The sequence below is a fragment of the Rhinatrema bivittatum genome, chromosome 3, assembly GCF_901001135.1.
Source record: "Rhinatrema bivittatum chromosome 3, aRhiBiv1.1, whole genome shotgun sequence".
Taxonomy (NCBI): domain Eukaryota; kingdom Metazoa; phylum Chordata; class Amphibia; order Gymnophiona; family Rhinatrematidae; genus Rhinatrema; species Rhinatrema bivittatum.
Genome location: NC_042617.1, coordinates 297,414,462 through 297,435,942, shown reverse-complemented (window position 1 = coordinate 297,435,942; position 21,481 = coordinate 297,414,462). Strand labels below are relative to the sequence as shown.

The 21,481-nt window shown below is 48.2% G+C and overlaps 1 protein-coding gene across 2 annotated transcripts in view; it reads left to right on the top strand.

The window, feature by feature from the left end:
* Positions 1–21,481, top strand: part of SMARCD1 (SWI/SNF related, matrix associated, actin dependent regulator of chromatin, subfamily d, member 1) — a 53,576-nt gene that overhangs the window by 7,171 nt on the left and 24,924 nt on the right. For both annotated transcript variants that reach the window (XM_029595016.1, XM_029595015.1), the window contains exon 2: positions 12,774–12,961. In XM_029595016.1, the coding sequence (XP_029450876.1) occupies positions 12,774–12,961 (188 nt within the window). The remainder of the gene's footprint in view (positions 1–12,773; positions 12,962–21,481) is intronic.

Here is a 21,481-nt window from a genome sequence, read left to right as displayed (position 1 = left end):
AGATCTTCAGCTAAAACTTGCTTGGGAACCTCTTGAGACGGAAGTCTGGCAAGATATAACACTTTGGTTTTCTTTAAGTTTAGTTAGAGCAGCGGGCTGTAAACCAGGGTTCAAATCCTACTGCTGCACCTTGTGACCTTGGGCAAGTCACTTTACCCTCCATCGACTCAGATACAAACTTAAGGCCTCATTTACTAAGCATTTTCCCCATGGCCTCAGAATGGGAGAAAAGCCTTTAGTGACTGTGGCCCTTAGATTGTGAGCCCTCCGGGAACAGGGAAATACCTCCAGTACCTGAATATGATCCACTGTGAAGTGCAGAAAAGTGGAATATATATCAAATAAATAAAATGGTTTCTATCTTTTTTGGGGAGGGGAGTATTTATCACGGTAATTTGGCCCCCATGGGTGTAAGAGTCCATTCTCTAGTGGGGAGCAGTTAGGTTTAACGTGCTGGGGATTTTTTGATTGCTTAAAAGGAAAAGATGATTTTGGACAGTTGTGTATTGTACTACAGCAATGAAAATTTTTCTCTTCTATTGTTATGGAGTTGCTACTGTTTTGCTTTACATTTGATGTTTAGGTAAATAAAAGCTTTATCTGAAAGTGAACCTGCAGAAATCAGTACCTGTTTGGCTGAATAATAGAAATATCTCCTTGAAATTTAGCCTGCAGATGAATAGGGTAGGCGTTCCTTTGAAAGAAGCATGCACTGTGTTGAATAGGTATTAAAATAAATAGTAAGGCTCGGATTCAGTCGCTGGCCGGATTGCGAAGTTAGCCAGATAAACTTGACTGGATAACTGGAGAGAGAGAGACTGTGCAGCCACACTACTGAATTTAGACAGCGATATTAAAGATAGCTAGATAAGTTTGTTTATTTATTTAAAATCTTTTCTATACCGTTGCTAAGTAATATACCATCACAATGGTTTACATATAGGCACATAAAGTAGGTGGATGCGTACTGTAGAACATTCTAACAGGTGCCACAAAAGGTTCAGTTACAATAAATCGTTAAAGACAATCAATTGTTTAGTGAAGTAGGTCATGACCAGGTGTGCATGTAAGGTGTACTGTTCACGGGTAAAAATCATATCTATGGTGTTTACAATTACGTTTGTGAGGTAGAGTTCGTAGATTATTGAGATGCGCATTCTTAGAACAGTGCTGTGTGCTGGTGTTTATCTGGATAACTTCAGGCCAGCCCTACAGCAGGACCAGAGTTAGCTGGATGTGCTACCCGTCCGAGTTAGACGGCTAACCTAATTCCTCCCAGAAATGACCCCTAAGTTATCTGGCTAAATGTTAGCTGGATAATGAGATATCCAACTATAGTTTAGCCAGATAAAGGTGTGGTGGGGGAGGATATTTAAAAATTGGAGTTTATCTGAATAGCTTCTAAATATGGACCTCTGTGTCGTACCACATTTCTTCTGGGATATGCTCTTCTCTAAGACTTATTCATATTTTGAAGCCTTTTTTGGAAAAAGCGGTACTTGCATCGCTTGCGTATGCGTTTGTCCTATCATATGTGGACTTGTTGTAACAGCCTGTATGCAGGAATTTCTGTGGCCTCTTTAAAAAGATTGCAGCTGCTGCAAAACATAGCCACCAAAGTGATTTTCGTGTGACAAAATGACCATGGAGCCCCTTTAATGAAGATTTACGCTGGCTACCAATTGGGGCTAGGATTAAATTTAATATTTTATGGTCAGCTTTTAAACTTTTGCATCACGTACAGCTCCTATTATTTATCCAGTGCATCAGTATTTGTATTTATCTGGTTTGTATTCCATTACGTTCAGGTACTGTAGGTATTTCCCTGTCCCCAGAGGGCTTGCGGTCCGTTTGTACCTGAGATAAGGGGGGGGGGGGGGTCAAGTGACTGGTCCAAGGATACAAGGAGTAGCAGTGGGATTCGGACCCTGGTTCGTAATTCACTGCTCTAACCTCTAGGCTGCTCCTCCAAACTTTGGGCCAGATTTTAAAAGCCCTGCACGCGTAAATCCAGCTGGATTTATGCGAGTAGGGGGGTTATGCGCGCTGAGCCTATTTTGCATAGGCCCGGCGACGCGTGCAAGCCCTGGAACGCGCGTATGTCCCGGGGCTTCGAAAAAGGGCAGGAAGGGGGCGTGGGCGAGACCGAGGCCTCCGGCACAGTGGCTGTGCCGAAGGATTGTGCGCCGGCAGCCGGTCTGCGTGCCAGAGGCAGGCATTAATAAGAAAATAAAGGTAGTGGGGAGATTTAGGTAGGGCTGGGGGGCAGGTTAGGGGAAGGGAGAGGAAGGTGGGGGGAGCGGAGGGAACGGGGAAAGTCATCTGGGCTCGGCGCACGCAAGGTGCACAAGTGTGCACCCCCTTGCGCATGCCGACCCCGGATTTTATAACATGTGCACGGCTGCGCGCGCATGTTATAAAATCAGGCGTAGATTTGTGCGTGCCGGGTTGCGCGCACAAATCTCTGCCCTTGCGTATCTCTTAAAATCCGGCCCCTTTGTATGTCTTTTTTATTTTATATGGGAATTTATCGGTGTCTATTGTAACAAAAATGGGAGAAAGTCGGTGGAGTAAAATGTCATTTTTTTTCTCCTGTTTGTATTCATTATAACAAACGTTGACACATTTGCAGGCAAAATAAAATAAAAACTGAAAAGGAAGGTCCCTGTATATAACCCAGCTAGAGTTCTTTGATCCTGTCATTGGGATTTATTAAAGGTTCTGTCAGTAATTGAAATAAGACTGGAACAGACTAGGTCAGTGTTTTGGCACTAAGCACCATTACTGTGGAATGCATTGCTGCTAGAAATAGAACAAAAAAAAAAAGTATGAGAAGTTTAGGAAAATGATTAAAACCTTTTTTTTTTTTTAAATCAGGTTTTTAGTAATGGGAGTAGGTAGTGTTTGTGTTTTACTAAGGAATGATGTAACTGCTGTGAATTTATGAGCTGCTTTTATTATTTTTCTCTTTAAAAGGCCTATAATGAACAGAAATGTATTGTGTTAAGGTATTTGTATGTTTATGTGTGTGTGTGTTGCATTGAAGTGCTTGTGTGTATGTTGTGATTTTATTATTTTAAGTCCGTTTTCTGTTTGTTTTTTAGTCATGTTAGGTTGATTGGAAACCATTGTAAATTGTTGAGAATGGTGGTATATCAAATATTTATGAAAATTAAAATTCCTTCTCTTCCTGCTAGTCCAGTCTTCACATATGGGATTTCCCTTTTCCATAGCTGGCGGAGACAGAGGGCACACTTCTTTTATGACCTCACTCTGGGCTGTAAGGGAGGTGTGGTCTAGTTCCAATACCAATAGGCTCTCCAGCAGCTGCGGACATGTGAAGAGGGCATTGCCCCCAGAGCATAGGTGTGGTGCCGGCATGGTTGAGCCCTCAATCTCCCGGTGGAAGCAGTACTCCCAGGTTAGGGCCCGGATGAGTCCCCTGATAGTAATCATAGTACCTAAGAGGTCTGGGGATTCCCCAGGGAAGGGTAGAAGAAACTGGAAAGCGAGATCCCTTTATTGTTTGGTTTTTTTTAACAAAAATAAGGAAGGACTTCCCTTTCCCTCTCTTCCCCCCTCTCACCTGGTATGTTCTCAAACTGGTGGCACAACAAAGTTAAGAAAAATAAAAAAGGGGAGCATTGGTCCCGGAGCAGCAAGCAAGCAAGGCCCCTGGAGGTTGTGAATACCTGGTGATCAGGCCTTGAGGGAGGCTCCAGCAGCATTGACAAGGTGAAGATGCCTTGGTTTGGGGAAGAGAGCTGGATAGACGAGGGAGGGGAGGCATGGTGCACAGCAGGGAGGGTTTACAGCTCCGACTCTCAATGCAGTGGTGGCAAGGGAGAAATCCATGGGCCGCAGTAGCGTCAGGAGTTCACTGCAGTCTGCTGTAGCAACTTTGACTCACTGCAGCAGCACCTACAGCCTCTCCTCTCACCAAGACAGCAGTATAAGTGTTGTGGGAGCACAAAAAAAAGTATCAAATTGCTAGCATCTTACTGTAATGTGCTAGGTTAGGCCCCCTAGCATGCATAGGGGCAGGAAATGCTTTGCATGCAGGACTAAGCAGATCCCGAGTGTGGCTGCCTCTCTCTGTCCTGTATGTGAGGGTGAGCCAGGCCGTCTTCCCAGGCATCTCGCCGCCTCCTGCCAGGCAGGATTAGACAATGGCAGAATCAGGGATTGATCCAGGGTGACTGGTGGAGGAGAAAAACAACTCAGGAGAGTTGGATCCTCCCCTTTCCTCCTCCTAACAGGGAAACAGAGCAATATTGGCCCCTGGGGAAGGATCCACCCCTACAGGGAATACAACAGGTGTAGGTGGGACCCTGGCAGGGAGCCTTTTCCCCCAAATTTATCATGGTCGTACATCGGGCCTACAGTGCCTTGCAGAAAGCAGGTGGCCCCACTTCAGTTGCTCACTCGGTACACACAAACAGCTGAGGGAGAGATCTGAATCCTCCCCCTGGGCTACATGCAGGATTTCTGATAGGCATCCCACTTGGGAGAGGAATCTGATCAGGAATCCCTTAGGGGGGTCACAGGAGGAAGGAGAGTTTTCTTCTGAAGAAGATTGTCCATAGTGTGTCTGTTCCGCAAGGAAGAACTATTGGCCCTCATCTCCAGCATGTGGTCAGCCCTGAGGATCACAGACGCAGTACCTAGAGACCCCACAGAGTGGAAATCTATTCTCCAGAGAGCTAGGAGACTGCCAGAAACATTTTTGCATATGCCCTGAGGCATATGATTCTCACTGAATGGGACAGTCCTCAGGCGGAGCTTAAAAGGGAAGGGAGAGTGTTAAGTAGGCTAGACTTCCTGCCTCAAGAAGAAAAACAAAATCATCTTAGAGTTCTGCATGTTGATGCCCTTGTTTCAGCAGTGGCACACAAGATCATGATACCAGTGGAGGGCGGCACGGCCCTGAAGGACCAGCAGGACAGGAAGATAGAATTGATTCCCAAACAAGCCTTTACTACAGATGTTATAGCTCTGTAAGCCTCCATTTGTGGAGGTTATGTGGCCTGTGTGGCTTTGCGCAGAGACAGTCCACCTGAGTCAGCTGTAGCTTTCCTGGCAGATGATATATATGATCTGGTGAGAATGTCCTTGCCAGCCCTAGCCTCATGGGTAGCAGTCAGGAGGCTTCTATGGTGGTGTAATTGGTCAGCAGACTCAGCATCCAAGTTGTACCTTTCTAAGTTGCCCTCCAGGGGAATCTGCTTTTTGGGGAAGACCTGAAAAAGCTACTAAAGGATCTGGGTTGGGCTAAACCCCAGAAACTCCCTAAAGATAGGGCATGTTCGAATTCACATGGGATTAGGTCCCAGTACTCCTGGGAATGGTGCTGGTTCAGGACAATGAATCATTTCCCCTCCCTCCTCTTCCTCCCCCAGTAGGTGAAAAAAGAGGCACCACTTTCAGGGGATTAGAAGGGCTAAGGTGGAGCCCTCAGCAGAAACAGGGGCTAGTTGCTCAGCATAATGATATCAGCGGGTCCATCCATCTATAGTACCAGTAGTTGGCGGCCTACTCAAGTGCTACAAGGAGTGAACCCAAATTATGATGGACCAGTGGGTCTTGGACACCTTACAGAAGGGAATAGCCCCCGAGTGAATGACACCAGTCCTTAAAGGTCTTTTTTGTTTTCCCATGTGGGTCTGCACTCAAAAGAGAAGTGGTAAAATAAATTCTGATGAAGTTGCAGCATCTTCAAGCAATCATGCCAGTGCTCCTCAGGAAAGAGGGCAGGGCACCTATTCGATATATTTTGAGGTTCAAAAAAAGACTGTTCTTTCTGCCCAGGGTTGGATCTAAAAGAGGTCAACAAATTCCTACACATGCCTCACTTTCAAATGGAGACATTACGGTCAGTCATGGTTTCAGTGCGGGACAGAAAGTACATAGCTTCCTTGCATCTAGCAGAATCATATCTTCACATTCCCAACCAGGCATCTCACCAGAACATGTATTAGGGTTCTGTATTTTGGGTGAACACTTCCAAGACATTTACCAAGATTATGGTGGTGGTAGCAGCAGCCTTACACAAAAGGGATCCATGATGCATACCTGCCTGGACTATTGGCTCAAATCAGAACAAGAAAACCACAGGGCCTCGGAGGTAGTAATTCATCTGCTGCACCAGTTGGGCTGGATAATAAACTACACAAAAAGCAACCTGGAACTATCTCAGACTCTGGAATTCTTAGAAGCTCATTTTGATATGAGACAAGGTTGAGTCACCCACTTGCCCAACAGGATATCCAAATTGATAGAGTGGATGCAGGCCTTCCGGGTTCAAAATGCACCTAGGCGTGGGACTGTCTTCAGCTACTGGGCCTCATGGCAGCATCACTGAACCTGGTTCCATGGGCCAGAGTGCAGATGTGCCCCCTTAAGCAGTCCCTGTTGTCATGCTGGTCACACTCACAGGATAACCAACCATGCCACCCGGTACCTTTGAGAATACAGGAGACTCTGGATTGATGGCTACAGCCATTTAGTCTATAGAAAGGTATGGCCTTAAAAGCTCCCAGCTGGGACATGGACACCAGACTGGGGGGGAGGGGGGGGAACGGCACACTGCCTGGGTCACTTAGCTCAAGAGCAGTGGTCCAGAGAAGACATGGCATGGCTGATAAACATGCTGGAAACGAGCCATCAGGTTGGCTCACAAGTCCTTCCTTCTGCTGTTAAGAGGAAGGGCAGTCAGTCTTGTTGACAATGCCACGGCACTGGTATATGTAAACAAACAACGGGGAACCCACAGTCACAAGTTATCCCAGGAGGCAGCACTGTTGTGTGAGTCGGCAGAGGAGAACCTACTCCTATTCTCCGCATCATGGATAGCAGGAAAGAAGAATCGCCAAGCCGATTTTTCTCAGCAGGAACAAACTGGACCCAGGAAAGTGGAAGCCAAGTTCGGAAGCCTTTCAAATGATATAGTAGAGCAGTGGGGTCACCTCGGCGCGGACCTGATGGTGACACAGGCAAACGTCAAGACGGAAGTATTCTTCAGCCGCAGGATGGAGCCAGGCTCAGGCGGCATAGATGTGCTATATGGCAATGGCTCAGCCTGTTATGTCTTCCCTCCATGGCCTCTAATAGGCAAAATAGTGAAGAGAATAAAGGATCACCCATCCATGGAAATATTACTAGCCCCGGATTGGTCAAGGAGACCTTTGGTCTGCAGACCTAGTGAGGCTGCTGAGCAGGAATGCTGCACTTTCCCAAGGAGTATGGCCTACTCTGGCAAGATCTGGTTCCAATGGAAGATCCATTTCTAGTCTTATCTTACAGCCTGTCTCTTAAAAGAGTGCATCTGCTTAGGAGAGGTTACACCTCGGCCATGATTTCAGCTATGTTGAAAGTACGTAAGTTCTCCACCACCTTAGCATATATAAGGATCTGGCGGATCTTCAAAGCTTTCTGTGGCAATGAGGAGCTTGCCCCATGGAAAGCAGGCATATCACATATTTTAGACTTCTTACAATTAGTCTAGATGAGAGCCTAGCTCTTAATTCCCTGAAGGTTCAGGTAGCAGCTATTTTGTAAGAATATAAGAAAATGCCATACTGGGTCAGACCAAGGATCCATTAAGCCCAGCATCCTGTTTCTAACAGTGGCCAATCCAGGCCATAAGAACCTCTAGGAACTTATCCAAACCTTACTATAAGGGCCAGGGAGCAGTACACCTGGACATGGTCTGGGTTTTGAGAGGGGTGAAACGACTCTGGCTATAATTCAGGCTAATAATACCTGAATGGGACCTCAACAGGGTCCTGTGGGCCTTGATCAAATCTCCCTTTGAACCTATAAGATAGGCAGCCATAAACGACTTGATATTGAAGCAGTCTTTCTGGTGGCAATCTGCTCAGCTTTGTGTATTTCAGAAATAGGCCCTCTTGTGTAGATACTATTCATTCTTTTTCTCCATTAACTCTTACTTTCCATCCGGTTCCATCCTTTTTGCCGAAGGTGGTTTTGCCTTTTCATGTGAACTAGTTGGTCTCTTACCAGCCTTTAGCAGCAGGAATTTGTCAGGAGAAGGACAAAAGCCTGCATCTGCTAGATGTGCAGCATATTCTTTTGAAATACCTGAAAGTGATAAGCCCCTTCAGGAAGTCTGATAAGCTGTTTGTGTTTTGGAAGTTTCCGGTAAGGGGAAGCAGCCTCCAAGGCCAGCTTGGCCAGATGGATCAAGGAGGCCATGGTTTCACCCTACCTACTCTGATAAGAAGGCGTTAATGGTGCTGGGTTCCCACTCAAAGAGAGTACAAGTGTTTTCTTGGTTCAGCGGCAGCGGAGGCCTTTTCTTGCACTCCTTTGCAAAACATTACTGATTGGACGTGCTGACCAAAGCAGATTCAACCTTTGGGGTCAGGAATTAAGCAGCCCTGTTTTCCTCCCTCCCCAAGAAAGGAGAAGCTTAGGTAACTCCCATATGTGAAGGCTGGTCTAGCAGGAAGATAAGGCTAAATTGTTCTTACCTGATAATTTTATTTTCTTGAGTCCTGCTAGACCAGTCCAGAACCAGACTAGGAATACAGGGTCGATAAGGAAAAACATGTAGGCACGTCCTCATTCTTTATTCTGCTCCCTTCATGCTGCCTTGGCTTATCATATCTCTTGACTCACTCAGAACGATTTTGGATACCCTCTCAGGCATTTCTTATTGAATTGGGAGCATTAAGGAATTTCTAGTGGTCATTGTGCTTTGGAAGTGGGCTCCTGGCATCAAACCAGAATCACACCACCTTTATAGTCCAGAGAAGTCATAAAGAGGTGACCTTGGGTGCCGGGGAACAAGATGGCGGCGTGACCCTGGGTCGAGTAATGCTGTCCCTTCTGAATTACTTTTTTCCTCGAAGATGCCCGCAAAAAGAAAGGGTAAAGTCAGGACTTACCCCACCGAAGTGACTACCCTATCGGGACAACGTCTGATTACATCTTCGGCCCGGGTCTTGCATCACAATTGGGGTGTGCTAACCCCGCTGCGGTTTTCTCCGAGGGAGCGGTGGAATCGCATGGGGAAGTTTTGCTTAGCCCCCCTGATCTTCACCCACCACCGGCCCCGACTGCTGGAGCTCCTCCCTCGCCTAGGACGCCAGGTGATGAGGTCACCGTGACAGCCTTGGAAGGTGGGGGCCAGAGAGGGGAGCGTTCCTGGAGCAGCACAGTTCTCCCCCCCCCCCCCCCCCCCCCAATTGCAAACGCTGGAGTTCGCCGGAGCCGGTGCAGAGGAGTTGCCAGGATGGGCATGGAGAGCTGGAGGCAGCCGGGTTGAGACCAGCAGGGGAGGGAAAGGATCCCTCCGAGGAAACAATGAGTCCTTTGTTTTTCCTGCTAAACCTGCGGTGGTAACGCTGGATGCGTTGTGGGACCTCGTAGCCGATTTTGGCTGCACTCTGAGACCAAGGGACAAAAATGGTAAACTTGGAAAGAAGATTGACTGATTTAGAGGGGAAAATGGATAATCATTCTGCTGAAGTTAATACAAGAATAGAGAAGCTTGAAATTTCTTCTATAAAATTACAGGACTGTAATATTAAATTAATTCAAGATTGAAGCAGTTCCTTAAGGAGATTAGAATATTTAGAAAATTATAACAGGCGATTTAAACCTTAGGTTTTTGAATTTTCCTAAAATTGTAGGGGAAGACCCCTACTTTACTTTAAGAAACTATTTTAGGGAAGTATTAAAATGTGAAGAGGACAAAGTTCTGCCTGTTAGTAAGTTGTTGTTCTTGCCCAATCCCTCTAAATCGAAAAGTTCTCAGAATCAGCGTGGGGGGGATAGGGAATCTGACTCAGTTTTTGGAAAATTCCTCATCTGAGGTCTACAATCGGGCAACTCCTTTTGGTAACCTTTCCATCAGAGTATGATGTTAGCAATGTGATGCAGAGTTATTTTAAAAATATCTCCGCAAGTTTCCATATGCAAGAAATCCGAGTTTACCCAGATTTCACACTAGTGACCCAGGAGAGGAGACGTGAGTTTCTCAAGTTAAAGTCACAGATTTTTTTTTTCTCTTGGATATTCTTTTAAACTAAGATATCCATGTAAATGTTTGATCTCGTCACATGATGATTCTTACATTATTTTTCTTTCCAGAGCAATAGAAATCATTTATACATTCAAGGAATGTAGCTTCCCCAACTCTGGTTAACATCTAGGTCGAGAAGATATTAGATTAAGTAGCAGAGATCACGTTAATTGCCTATTTCTTTAAGTATTCTATTACTATCTTCCTGTATTCTGTTCCCCTCCCCCATGTTACCTATGTTGATGGAAAAGATGCTTATTGAAATTTAAATTGTCTCATTGTTTCTGCTTTAATAATTGTATGTATAAGCATTTTATTCCTATATTTTCTGGAAGTAAGGGTGTTTCTTACTTGTAATATTGTTGAAAATGGTAAAAATAAAATTTAAAAAAAAAATAAAGAGGTGACCTCTGCTTCTATCAGCTGTGAGTGAGGGAAATCCCATGTGAAGCCTGGTCTAGCAGGACTCGAGAGAAGAAAATTATCAAGTAAGAATAATTTAACCTTACTTGGCATGCTTTATGCACTTTTTTTTTAACCTGAAATTAAAATCTGGCCTTTACTGCAGGATTCTCACATGCCTATGTCAACTTTTCATCTGAGTTTGGCCCCGATGCAATAAGGTGCATACGTGTTTACACACGATTGTGGGCACTTTTTTGTTTGTAAAACTTTACTTCTGATTTAATCAGTTTGGCGCACAAACCTGAGTTAAAACTCTGCGCACACACATGAGCGCATCTCCACGCAGATCCAATGGTAATCATGGACATTAGCTATTATTCCCCAATGCAGAGGTCCGTAGACTTCACATGTTTTCTTAAAGCTGGGAATCTAACTCCTGGTTAGAGGCAGAATAAGGTTTCTGGTGCTAGTGTTAATGTATGGGGCTGAACCTAGAGTTTGTGGAGCAGGAATTCTGTACTCAGGATTTATGTGCATAAAACACAAATTGTGCACAAACTATTTCTTGCTCATAAAAAATTTTCTCTGAACAGAAACCAAAGTTTATTTGCATAAAAGCACAATGTCTGCACAGAAAATCTGATTTATGTACAAAATCGGGTGTTCTGTGCATAAATCTAAGTATAGGACCTTGCACCGTGAGCGCCAGGTTCAATCCCATATACTAACGTAGGTCACAGGAGCTTTGCTCCACCTCTGGTCAGGAGTTAAACTTTAAAGAAACTTGGGTTAAGTCTATGTAGCTCTCTGCATCGGGGGAGGGCGGCAATGGTGAATGCTGTCATTAACATGAAATTTGTGTGGAAGAGCACTAATCTGTGCACACGAGGTAGTGCATGGTTGTGGGCATGGTTTTTGTGCACCAAACTCCTTGTTTAAATGGGGAGTGATGTTCTGTGCACAGAAACGTGCAAACCACCACTTGCTAGCAGGTGTGCACAGCCCAGCACATCTTATTACATTGGATGCAATGACACGAGTATAAAATGTGCACCAAAGTTCACACATTTTCTTTACACACACACACACACACACACATGAAGTTAATTTCCAGTGCACCAAGTTAATAGTGTGGTGAGGCATCAGGAGTTTGAAAACCGCACGCCAACCCAAAAATGTGTGCACAGTGACCTGCTCAGCAAGCATAAAACATAATTATATTCAGAATTATTCTTTGTGCACAAATCACTCTCCTGAATTAAAATGGGTGCATGTTTGCGCTCAGTCTTTTGCATATTTTAACTTGGGTTTGTGCATGGATTTTCCAATCCGCGCACACTTTCACCTCCCAGTGCATTAGAAAACCTCTGATGCAGTAAGCAAATAGTAAACATTTAAAAAAAAAAAATTGGGGGTGCCTGATTTTCAGGGCACAGTTTAAATACAAGGCTTATTACATCGGCCCCTGCAAGAGCTCTGAGGGGCACTGGTTTTCAGGGCTGCAGGGGAATCGCGGATGAAGCCTCTATAGCAAAGTCGAGCATAAGATGCCACGTAGCCAGACCAAGCTGTGCCGTTTCTAAGTATTTTACATTACAAACTCAAGAGTCCTAAGCTGTAAACTCGGATTGGTTTGGAGTCCCAATATTTTCTCATTGCACCCTTGCACGAGAGGATACAGAGAAGGTGCCAGATGGAGTGAAAAAAAATTCCAAAATGGGGCAGAAAAGCTACAAGTGTTGTGATCTTCATGTGTATAAATATTTTTTTTTCCTTTCTCCTAAAGTAAGGTCTTTCCTGTCCCCCTTCCCAAATGTGAGAGTTAGTTTCCTTGTATTTGGCAGTAAATAGCTGTCTTATACAACAGTATATATTTTTTTTTATAAAATGGACTGTAAGTTTAGTAGTTAAGTGTATCGTGAGTGCTGAGAGTGTGGCTCAGCTTTGGATTGGATATTCCTTTCTTCCACTCGCTAGAGCAAGTCTAGATAACACCAGTCCTCAAGTCTTCAAACAGGTCTGGTTTTCAGGATATTCACAATGAGTACGCATGAGCTACGTTTTCAAGCCCTTGCCACCATTTTATGCAGATGTAGCTCATTTGCGTTCATTGTGGATATCCCGAAAACCAGACCTGTTTCTGGCATTTGAGGAGCAGACTTGGCCACCTCTCTGAGGTAGCGGGTGAAAATAACACACGTGATTTAGGATTGCCTTATCCTGGGTTTAGGTGATTGGACTTATTCAAATGTGTCCCTGGGGTTTGTAGCCAGAATTGTGTATGTAAATGTAACACTCCTGGGCCTTTCTTTTTCTGCAGCGTCCTGGTATGCTGCCAGGCAGCCGTATGACGCCCCAGGGGCCCTCCATGGGGCCCCCAGGTTATGGCGGGAGTCCTGCAGCCAGACCGGGTATTGCCCAGTCAGGGATGGATCAGTCCCGTAAGAGACCAGCTCCACAGCAGATTCAGCAAGTCCAGCAGCAGGCAGCCCAGAATCGCAACCACAGGTAAGAGGCCACTGCCTTTCCTGGGCACACAGGCCGGCGCCAGTAAGGAGCTTGTCAGATTGGAAGTGCGCTGAATGTTTGCTATAAGCTGTTCCTTGAAGGCGAGTTTGTCTCTTGGACTCCTGGGGCAAATTTTGTGCAGTGTAGCATTTAAGCACAGTTTTAAGGCTGTGTCCAGAATTTGGCCAGCAGGTGCATGACAAAAGGGAAAATACTGGCTATATTGTTGGCCTGTGTGGCTCGGAAAGCGGACCGGGTGGTGGTGGCGGCTGCAATGGCTCTAGTGGGCCAGGATGGAAGCTGTGGCACCCTGCTTCACACCGACAGGAAGGCCGGGGGGTGTGCATTATTATTGTGCAAGTGAGTGGGGGTGTCCCCGTCCCTCCCACTTTATTGCTGTTTGGAAATGTCCACGCTCCTGCACCCTTTTCTTTCACAGCTCCACCTCTTCCTGCTGACACCACAAAGGACCTGGGCTCAGTCTCTCTCCTCAGCTTTCATCTCCCTTCCTTGAATTGCCATTTTTTCCACTCCTCCCTAGCTTTTCTCATATCTTTCAACTCTTCTTTTCCTTTTCTTTCTCCCTCCCCTCAGCTTTATAATGCCTCCTTTCCCATTCTTAGCACAGGCCTTCATTCCTCTCTCCCCCTTTACCTTTTCCTCAGCTTCTTCCCCAGCATCCACTTCCTCCTCCCTCGTCATCTGCTCCCTTTACCTCTTGCTTCCCCATTTCTTGCCATCCACTTTCTCCTGCCTCTTGCTTCCTTCCCCAGCACACACTCCCCACTGCATCAGCTAATTGAACGGCAGAGCCTGCCTCATAGCTGCCAATTTCTCTGGTCTGTGCTGGCACCTCAGGCAACTTCAATATTTTGCAAGTTGGTCCTTCCTGCTGCTGATCTCACTATGCATGAGCAGCAGAGGTCCTGGCCCACCAATTTTGAAGTTGCTTGCAGTGCCGACGCAGGTGGAGCAAAGCAGCTGGTGCCTGCTGGACGGTCTCCGCTGCTGCTTCTGCAAGGGTCCTGTGCGAACTGATGTGGAAAGTGCATGGCGGCTGGAAGAATGCTGCAAGGCCGTGCATGCCTGCAACTTGGGAACATTGTTTAATGAGGTTGAGCTGAAGGGGAGAGTGGTAGAGTCAGACCTGGGGTGGAGGAGAGCAGGTTGAGGTCTGGGTGATGGGGAGGGCCTGAGGGGTGGAAGAGAGAGAGAACATGGAGGAAGGAGAGCCCAGGAAGACGGGGTGGGAGGAGGGAAGAGAGCTGATGGAATCAGGCCTGTAGGGAGTGTGTGTTCAAGCCAGTGGAGTGAGGAGTGTGTGTGTGTGGAAGGGAGGGCCTTATGATGTGCTTTTTACATTGCTCCTGGGGAAATTGGCACAGATATTAAAAATTCTGCCCACAATATTTTAATATTCTGAACAATTCTACATACTTGTTTGTTGAAAATCAGACCCTCTAAATTGCACTCCTTCAGTAATTAATAAAAAGTGCAGCACAGTAAAAGTTTTTTGTACGGAGCTACCCCAGGAGTAATCTGATGTATTCCTGTACAGTGGTTGATACTGGGTGTACTTCTAGAATTAAGTTCTGTGGAATACCTTATGTCCAGGTCCTTTTCCAACTCCTGTGTACGTGTGTGCTTTGCAGCATTGGGAGAACAGATAGATGTAAAGAGCCTTTGGAAACTGTACTACATAGACTGCACCTTTCTAATCTCATTTTAATTTGCCACTTTGCTTTCATCTGGATTCTGCCTTCCCTGAAATGAAGTCAGAGCTATAAAGGATGCTTTGGGAGCAGGGGTCCCTGAACCTTTGAAGGAAAGAGCCACATAGGACATTTAAATTCATTATAAGAGCCCCCCCCCCCTGAGATTGCTGGAGGAGGGGCCATATCTGGCCCTTTTGATGAATTGGAATATTGGAAAAGGGGGGAGAAGCAGGCAGCCGGGTTCTCAGGGATGCGGCAGATAGTGTCCATAATATTTCTCTGAAGCTAGTAACCCTGCCACACTCCCAGGAATCCTGCCCCTTGCCTTCCTCTTTCGGTGTGTGGCTTTCCCTCCTTCCCCTTCCATCCATCCCTTTCACTCACTTCTCTTACTCGCTCCCCACCCAGGTCAGCGTCTTTTTTTAACTCCTCCTGGTCAGCTGTTCTCCCACTGGCAGCTGTGTGGGTGCAGGTCCAGCCCACTCTTTTTTCCCACTGGTAGGCCCTGGCAAACCCTGCTAGCCTTTCTGCTGCCACCAGATATGAGATGGAATAACTTCCTTCACGGGCCGGATGTGGCTGTAGGAAGGGAAAAGCACAGCAGACTGGGAAAACGAGCTCCTTGAGCTGGGTCTGGCCCGTGGGCTGTAGTTTGGTAACCCTTGTTTTGGAGCTTCCTGTTATCTCCCTTTCTCTGGAGCAGGAAATCCTCACTAACAGGCTGATTATAGTAAAGCGCGCTCAGCCGAATGCATTGTTTAACTCGCAGTTGGTCGTGCGTTTTGGACGCGTGTCCACTACCCCTTATACAATAAAGGGTTTAGCGCGTCCAAACCCCCCCTGAAACTAATAGCGCTCATCAACATGGAAATGCATGTTGATGAGCCTTATTAGCTATTCGACCCACAGACAGAAAACCACAGACAGAAAACCAAATGTGCGCCCGATCCGCACATTTTGTGCTCAGAAATTAATGCTTGGAAAATACTGCTTTTCTGTACATCCTCCGACTTAATATTGTGGCGATATTAAGTCGGGGGAACCAAGTTTTAAAAAAAAAAATGTGTGCCAGCGTGTCAGGTTAGGAAATCGGATACTCGTAAAATTGAGTGTCCGTTTTACAAACCTGCTGACAGCCACCTCTCCTGGACTTCTGCTGCTAAGGAGGCGCTAAGGGCACGCTATTGTCCCTAGCTCCTCCTTTTTAGTGCGGCGACTCATTTAAATACTGTATCGCACGCCCGGAAAAGGTGGCTGGGCGCGCATTAGGAAAGCGGGCGCTGAACACTGAGCACCTGTTTTCCGCGCAACCTTACTGTATCGGCCTGTAAGCTGTTAGGTCATTAACTTCTCAAAGAGTTTTTGATGTGGTGGTTGTTTTTGATCAAATGCTAATATAATTAATAGAGAATGTAGATATTCCTGTTTGTACACCGGATCTGTCCAGATAAATGGGTTTATGCATCCCTATGAGCAGATGGAGGCAGAGAACAAAACTTTGAGGCATTGCTACATAACCGAGAGTGCCACCTGCAATCCCTCAGTATTTCTCTGTCTCCAGCAGATGGTGGTGCATACCTGCAGTCTGGAGGTATTTAAAAAAAAAAAAAAAAAAAAAAAAGGGGGGGGGGGGAGATACGAGGATTCAGCTCCCCCGAGATGTTAGGTTCCTTTGTGGGCCGTCCCTTGGGTATAGCAGGGTGAGCGGGAAGTTGGCAATCCCTGACAGGACTCAGCCCTTTTTTTGGCAGGGAAGGTAGATAGCCAGGGACCCTGGTTCCCTTTCCCCTTCCGGGTCCTTCACTCCTTCGGTATGCCTGTTTCCTCAGTAGCCTCGAGAAGCAGGGGAATAGTGCTTTCCCCCTGTATTTTTTTTTTTCTTCTGGCCCTGTTTCTTTAAAAAAAACAAAACACAAGGAACAGTGAAGCAGGGAAGGCTGCAGCAGTGTTTCTATGCCGGGCTGAGGAGCAGGTACGTTTTTTTGTTTTTTGTCTGCCGGGAAGCAGGCAGGAGGGAGCAGGCCGAATTGCCTGCCTTTATCGGGGTTAGGGCTTTATTTCAGCACCCAGACAGTGATCAGTACAATCACTGAGACATGTGAAGGCCCGACTGCTCCAACATGACTGCACCTGCACCACACAGCAAACTTGGTTGCGGCCTGAGGCGATCTTGCCTTGATGCGGCCTCGTTTTGCCGCATCAAGGCAAATTGTGTGTTGGGGGGAGCAGGACCTTGATGGGTCTCCCGGGGAGCAGTGACAAAGTGCAGGCAGCTGGGTTGGCTCCTGAGGCCCCGGAGGGGTCAGAGGAGCTGGCAGCCATTTTGACAGCACATGCCCAAGTACAGGCTGCAATTTCAGAGCCTCTGGATTCCCCTCCCATGCTTTTTCTGGTGGGATAGGACCCTGCTGCTAGCAAGGGAGGGGGGGGGGGGCTTGGGAGGGAGTCGATCAGGACTCTTCCTCTTCGGACCCAGAGGCGTTTTCCACGGGCTTTGTGCTTATTTAGCCCGGAAGGAGTTAGGGGCAAAGAGACCTTTGCCTAGGAAGTCCTGGACGACCAAGAAGGCTAGAGGGCCTGAGGAGTCAGGAGGGATCCCACGTTTGCTGGGTCTCGGGCAGGCCCCAGAGGAGGGTGATTCATCAGATAGCATTGATGATCCTGACCAGCTCCAAGGGGGTCTGGTGGCACTGGACAAAAGACCCTGTGAGTTTCCTGGGAGATTCAACACAGAACCTGGACCGAGACCCATTGGTGGGTTTGGAGGATCCCATGCGGGTTACAGACTCAGGACCCTGCGATGTTCCCGATCGCAGTAGGTGATGACCGCGTGTGGTTCGGCTGTTCTCCTAGGATAAGCAGATTGAGCATGCCTAGCTACTACTATTCACTCTTCCATGTAAGGTACCCCTTCAGTCTCTTCTTTTCCGCAGTGCAGTTGCCTTGCGGTCGTGGAGCCATATGTGTTCTTGTATTTTTCTCATACATTTCGGGTTCCTGTGCATCTCCTCGTTGGGTCCCCCTTCACGATCGGTGCCCCATTGGCGTGGTAGGTTTTCTTTTGCAATTTTTTGTGGTCGATTCCCGACTCTTGCCCCAAGGTGACCGCCGGTCATCGAGCACACACTGGGTATTTTTCATGGCATCGACCGGTTTTCGTCTGTGCCCCAAGTGCCTGCGGAGCATGTCCATCACGGATACGCATGAGGTCTGCATCCTCTGCCTGGGGGCCTCGCACAGTGTCCGTGGGTGCCATCTGTGTGACCAAATGACCCCCCAAAGGGCATCGGGCGCGACTCAATAAGATGGAGAAACCTTTCGAGGCCCTGAAGTCTGCTCCATCTACTCCTGCGTCGGTCCCATCCGAAGTCTGCTCCGTCTACTCCTGCATCGGTCCCATCAACACCGAGAGGTCGCGAGGAGCCTTCTGACACGCTTCCCTTGGCTGTTCCTCTCGCCAGTACCTCCAAGGATCGAGGGGACAGTGATCTTCAATGGTCTCGCCGATCTCCCGGACATCAGGATTGTCCACTTCCTCGGCGCTGGGGAAAGACTGGGCAGGCACCGAAAGAGATCCTGCAAACATCACTACCGGTTGCCATCGACACACGGCTTCGGTTCTGGAGTGACACCGGCAGCTGCTGAGCCGCCATCAAAGTGACACCGGCCATTGGATGCCCTATCCTCCGATGCCCCCAGTAGTCCTAGGCGTTCGGCACTGACATCGGTGATGGCACTGTGCCACCGAGGAAGAGCCAGTGACGCCTCGTCCCCCTCCATCAGTCCTCACCACTCAGGACTTCAAGGAGGAGTTGGAATGCAGGGGGCAGTCCGTGGTGCTTTTTAAGGCTCTCCAGAGCATTGAGCTTCTTGGTACCTGAGCCTTCGCCCTCTATGCTAGCACCCCTTCTGGAGGGTCTGGACTTCCTCCTGGGCGCCCTTCCGACGCAGCCGGTGCCCGAGGGACCTTTGGTTTCCCAGCAGTCACCGATGCCCCCGATTGGAGCAATCCCGGTTTTTGGGTCCTCAGAGGAGGAAGATACAGCCGGCACTGTTTTTCCCAGATCACGGTTCCCCAAGCCCTTGCCGGGTCCTTCCAGCCTTCCAAGGCCTTCGGTCCCCCCGATACCAGGGGAATCATCGATGCCTACGGTGCCCTCGAGGCCTCCAAAGCCGTCGGAGCCCAGGGTTAATACCCCTCACGGGCCTCACCCATTGCATCCTGGCCCCAATGAGGGTGAAGGGCCTTACGACCCTTGGGGTTTTGACTCAATGGACTCGTCCTCTGATTACTCGGACGACCCCCCTCTCGGAGCCCTCTCCTTCGCAAGAACGGCGCCGGTCATCTCATGAGGACTGGTCCTTTGCAGGTTTTGATAGGGCTATGGCTGAAGCCATTCTTTTTCAGCTGCTTATGGAGGAGAACGAGCGGCATAAAATGCTGGAAGTGCTCCAGTTCGTTGACGCTCCTAAGGAGAACATGGCAGTCCCTATCCACGATATTTTTAAGGACCTTCTCTGTATATGGGAACACCCCATTTCCATTTTCCCCCATCACTAGAAAGGCCGACACCACTTACTTGGTGCAGCAGGCCGTGGGGTTTGACAAGTGGTACCTCCCCACCAGTTGGTGGTTGTGGACTCTGCCTTAAAAAAGGTCTGGCACTCCCGCACTCATTCCTCTGCCCCTCCGGATCGTGAGCACATGGAATTCGATGCCCTGGACAGAAAAGTCTTCCAAGGCACCATGCTGGTGGCCCGCATCGCCGCCTACCAGCTTTACATGACTCAGTATAACTACAATCTCTGGAAACGGATCCAGGACTTTGCTGAGGGCTTGCCTCAACAGCAGCAAGAGGTTATCTCGGCCATTACCCTGCTGGGTCTCGAAGCGGGGAAGCATGAAGGAAGTGCGTTCCACGTATGATGTTTTTGAGACGGCGGCCCGCATGGCGGCGTTGGGCATTGGCGCCAGGAGAATGGCATGGCTCCAGGTCTCCAAACTCTGGCTGGAGGTCCAGGATAAGCTAGTTGACTTCCCCTGCACAGGTGAAAACCTCTTTGGGGATAAGTTCCAGGATGTGGTAGCGCAATTGAAGGACCACCATGATACCCTTCAGCAGCTGTCCGCTAGTGCCTCTGAAGGCCTGTCCTCTGCCAGGAAATTCTCGAGGCCCTTTTACCGGCAGAAGAAATATTATCCTCCAGTCTCCCGGCTAGGGACAGCGCCTGAGCTTATCTCGCCATCCGAACCTCTGGGCACTGGCCGTCTCGGCTTGGATGTTGAGCGCGTAGTCCTCCAGCCTTTGGAGCTCTCGGACTATGACTCCCAGGACCTGGTGGCGTTTTGAAAGTCCTCCACTAGGAAGTCCTACAGCTTGAAGTGGAAAAGGTTTTCCATCTGGTGTGAGGGTCATGATTTGGTCCTTTCTCATGTCCTCTCCCTCGACTGTTGGACTACCTTTGGAATCTTTCTGAGTCTGGGCTTTAGATGAGCTCACTCAGAGTGTACCTCAGCGCCGTCCGCGCTTACCATCAAGGCACGCCCATCTCGATCCAACCTTTAGTGGGCCATTTTCCTGCAGGGCCTCCTCCAGCTTGAAGGCCCCTTTTTGGCCTCCGGTTGAGTCTTGGGACCTCAATGTTGTCCTGGCGCGGCTTATGCGTCCTCCTTTTGAGCCACTGCAATCCTGCGACCTGAAGTTCTTCACCTGGAAGGTCATATTCCTGGTGGCTATTACTTTGGCTCATAGGGTCAGTGAGCTTCAGGCTTTTGTTACGTACGCCCATACACAAAGTTTTTCCACAATTGTGTGGTCTTGCATACACATCTGAAGTTCCTGCCCAAGGTTGTGACTGATTTTCATATCAACCAGTCCATTGTTTTGCCCACCTTCTTTCCGAGGCCTCATTCCCACTCAGGAGAACAGGCTCTTCATACCTTGGACTGTAAAAGGCCTTGGCTTTCTATCTCGAATGCAGATCTCGAACCCGTGGCTGTCAGCGGGTTTGAGAACCGACGCAGGCAAAATTGAGCGTCTGCTGTCAAACTCTCTGACAGCTGCCGCTCCTATCAAAAAAGAGGCGCTAGGGACGCACTAGTGTCCCTATTGCCTCTTTTTACCGCGGGCCCTAATTTGAATATTTTTTTTACTGAATCGCGTGCACAGGAGAGTGGCCTTTGCGCGTGTTGGAAGAGCGGGCGCTTGCCCGCACTCCCGTGACTTTTACTGTAGCGGCCCGTGTGTCTTTTGTCTCCAAAAGACTGGAACTGGTGGTAGGTAAACAGACCTTGTCGAACCGGCTGGCGGATTGCATCACCTTCTGCTATGCGCAGGCAGGCCTTCCGCTAGCCGGCAGAATAAAGGCTCACTACCAACGTCCCCATAGCCCACTGTGTGGGCTACGGGGACATTGGTAGTGCATTTACGTTCAGTCCCCGTCATCGAGATCTGCCAGGCTGCAACCCGGAGTTCTCCTCACACGTTTGCGGCTCATTGCTTGGATAAAGACAGGTGTCAGGACAGTGCCTTTGGTCAATCTATCCTGCGCAACCTGGTCTAGGCTTGAACCCAACTCTTCGTGCCTTTGTGGTAACCAGACAGTCCCCTGCTGGTCCACAGCGCCGCAGTTGTGTTGTGCCCGTTGGCACCTTGTTCGGTTGCTGTTGGCCTCTCCTGTTAGCAGGGGTGGTCTGGAGCTTGGTCTTCACCCACATGTGAGGACTACCATCCTGCTTGTCCTAGGAGAAAGTGCAGTTGCTTACCTGTAACATGTATTCTCCTAGGACAGCAGGATGTTAGTC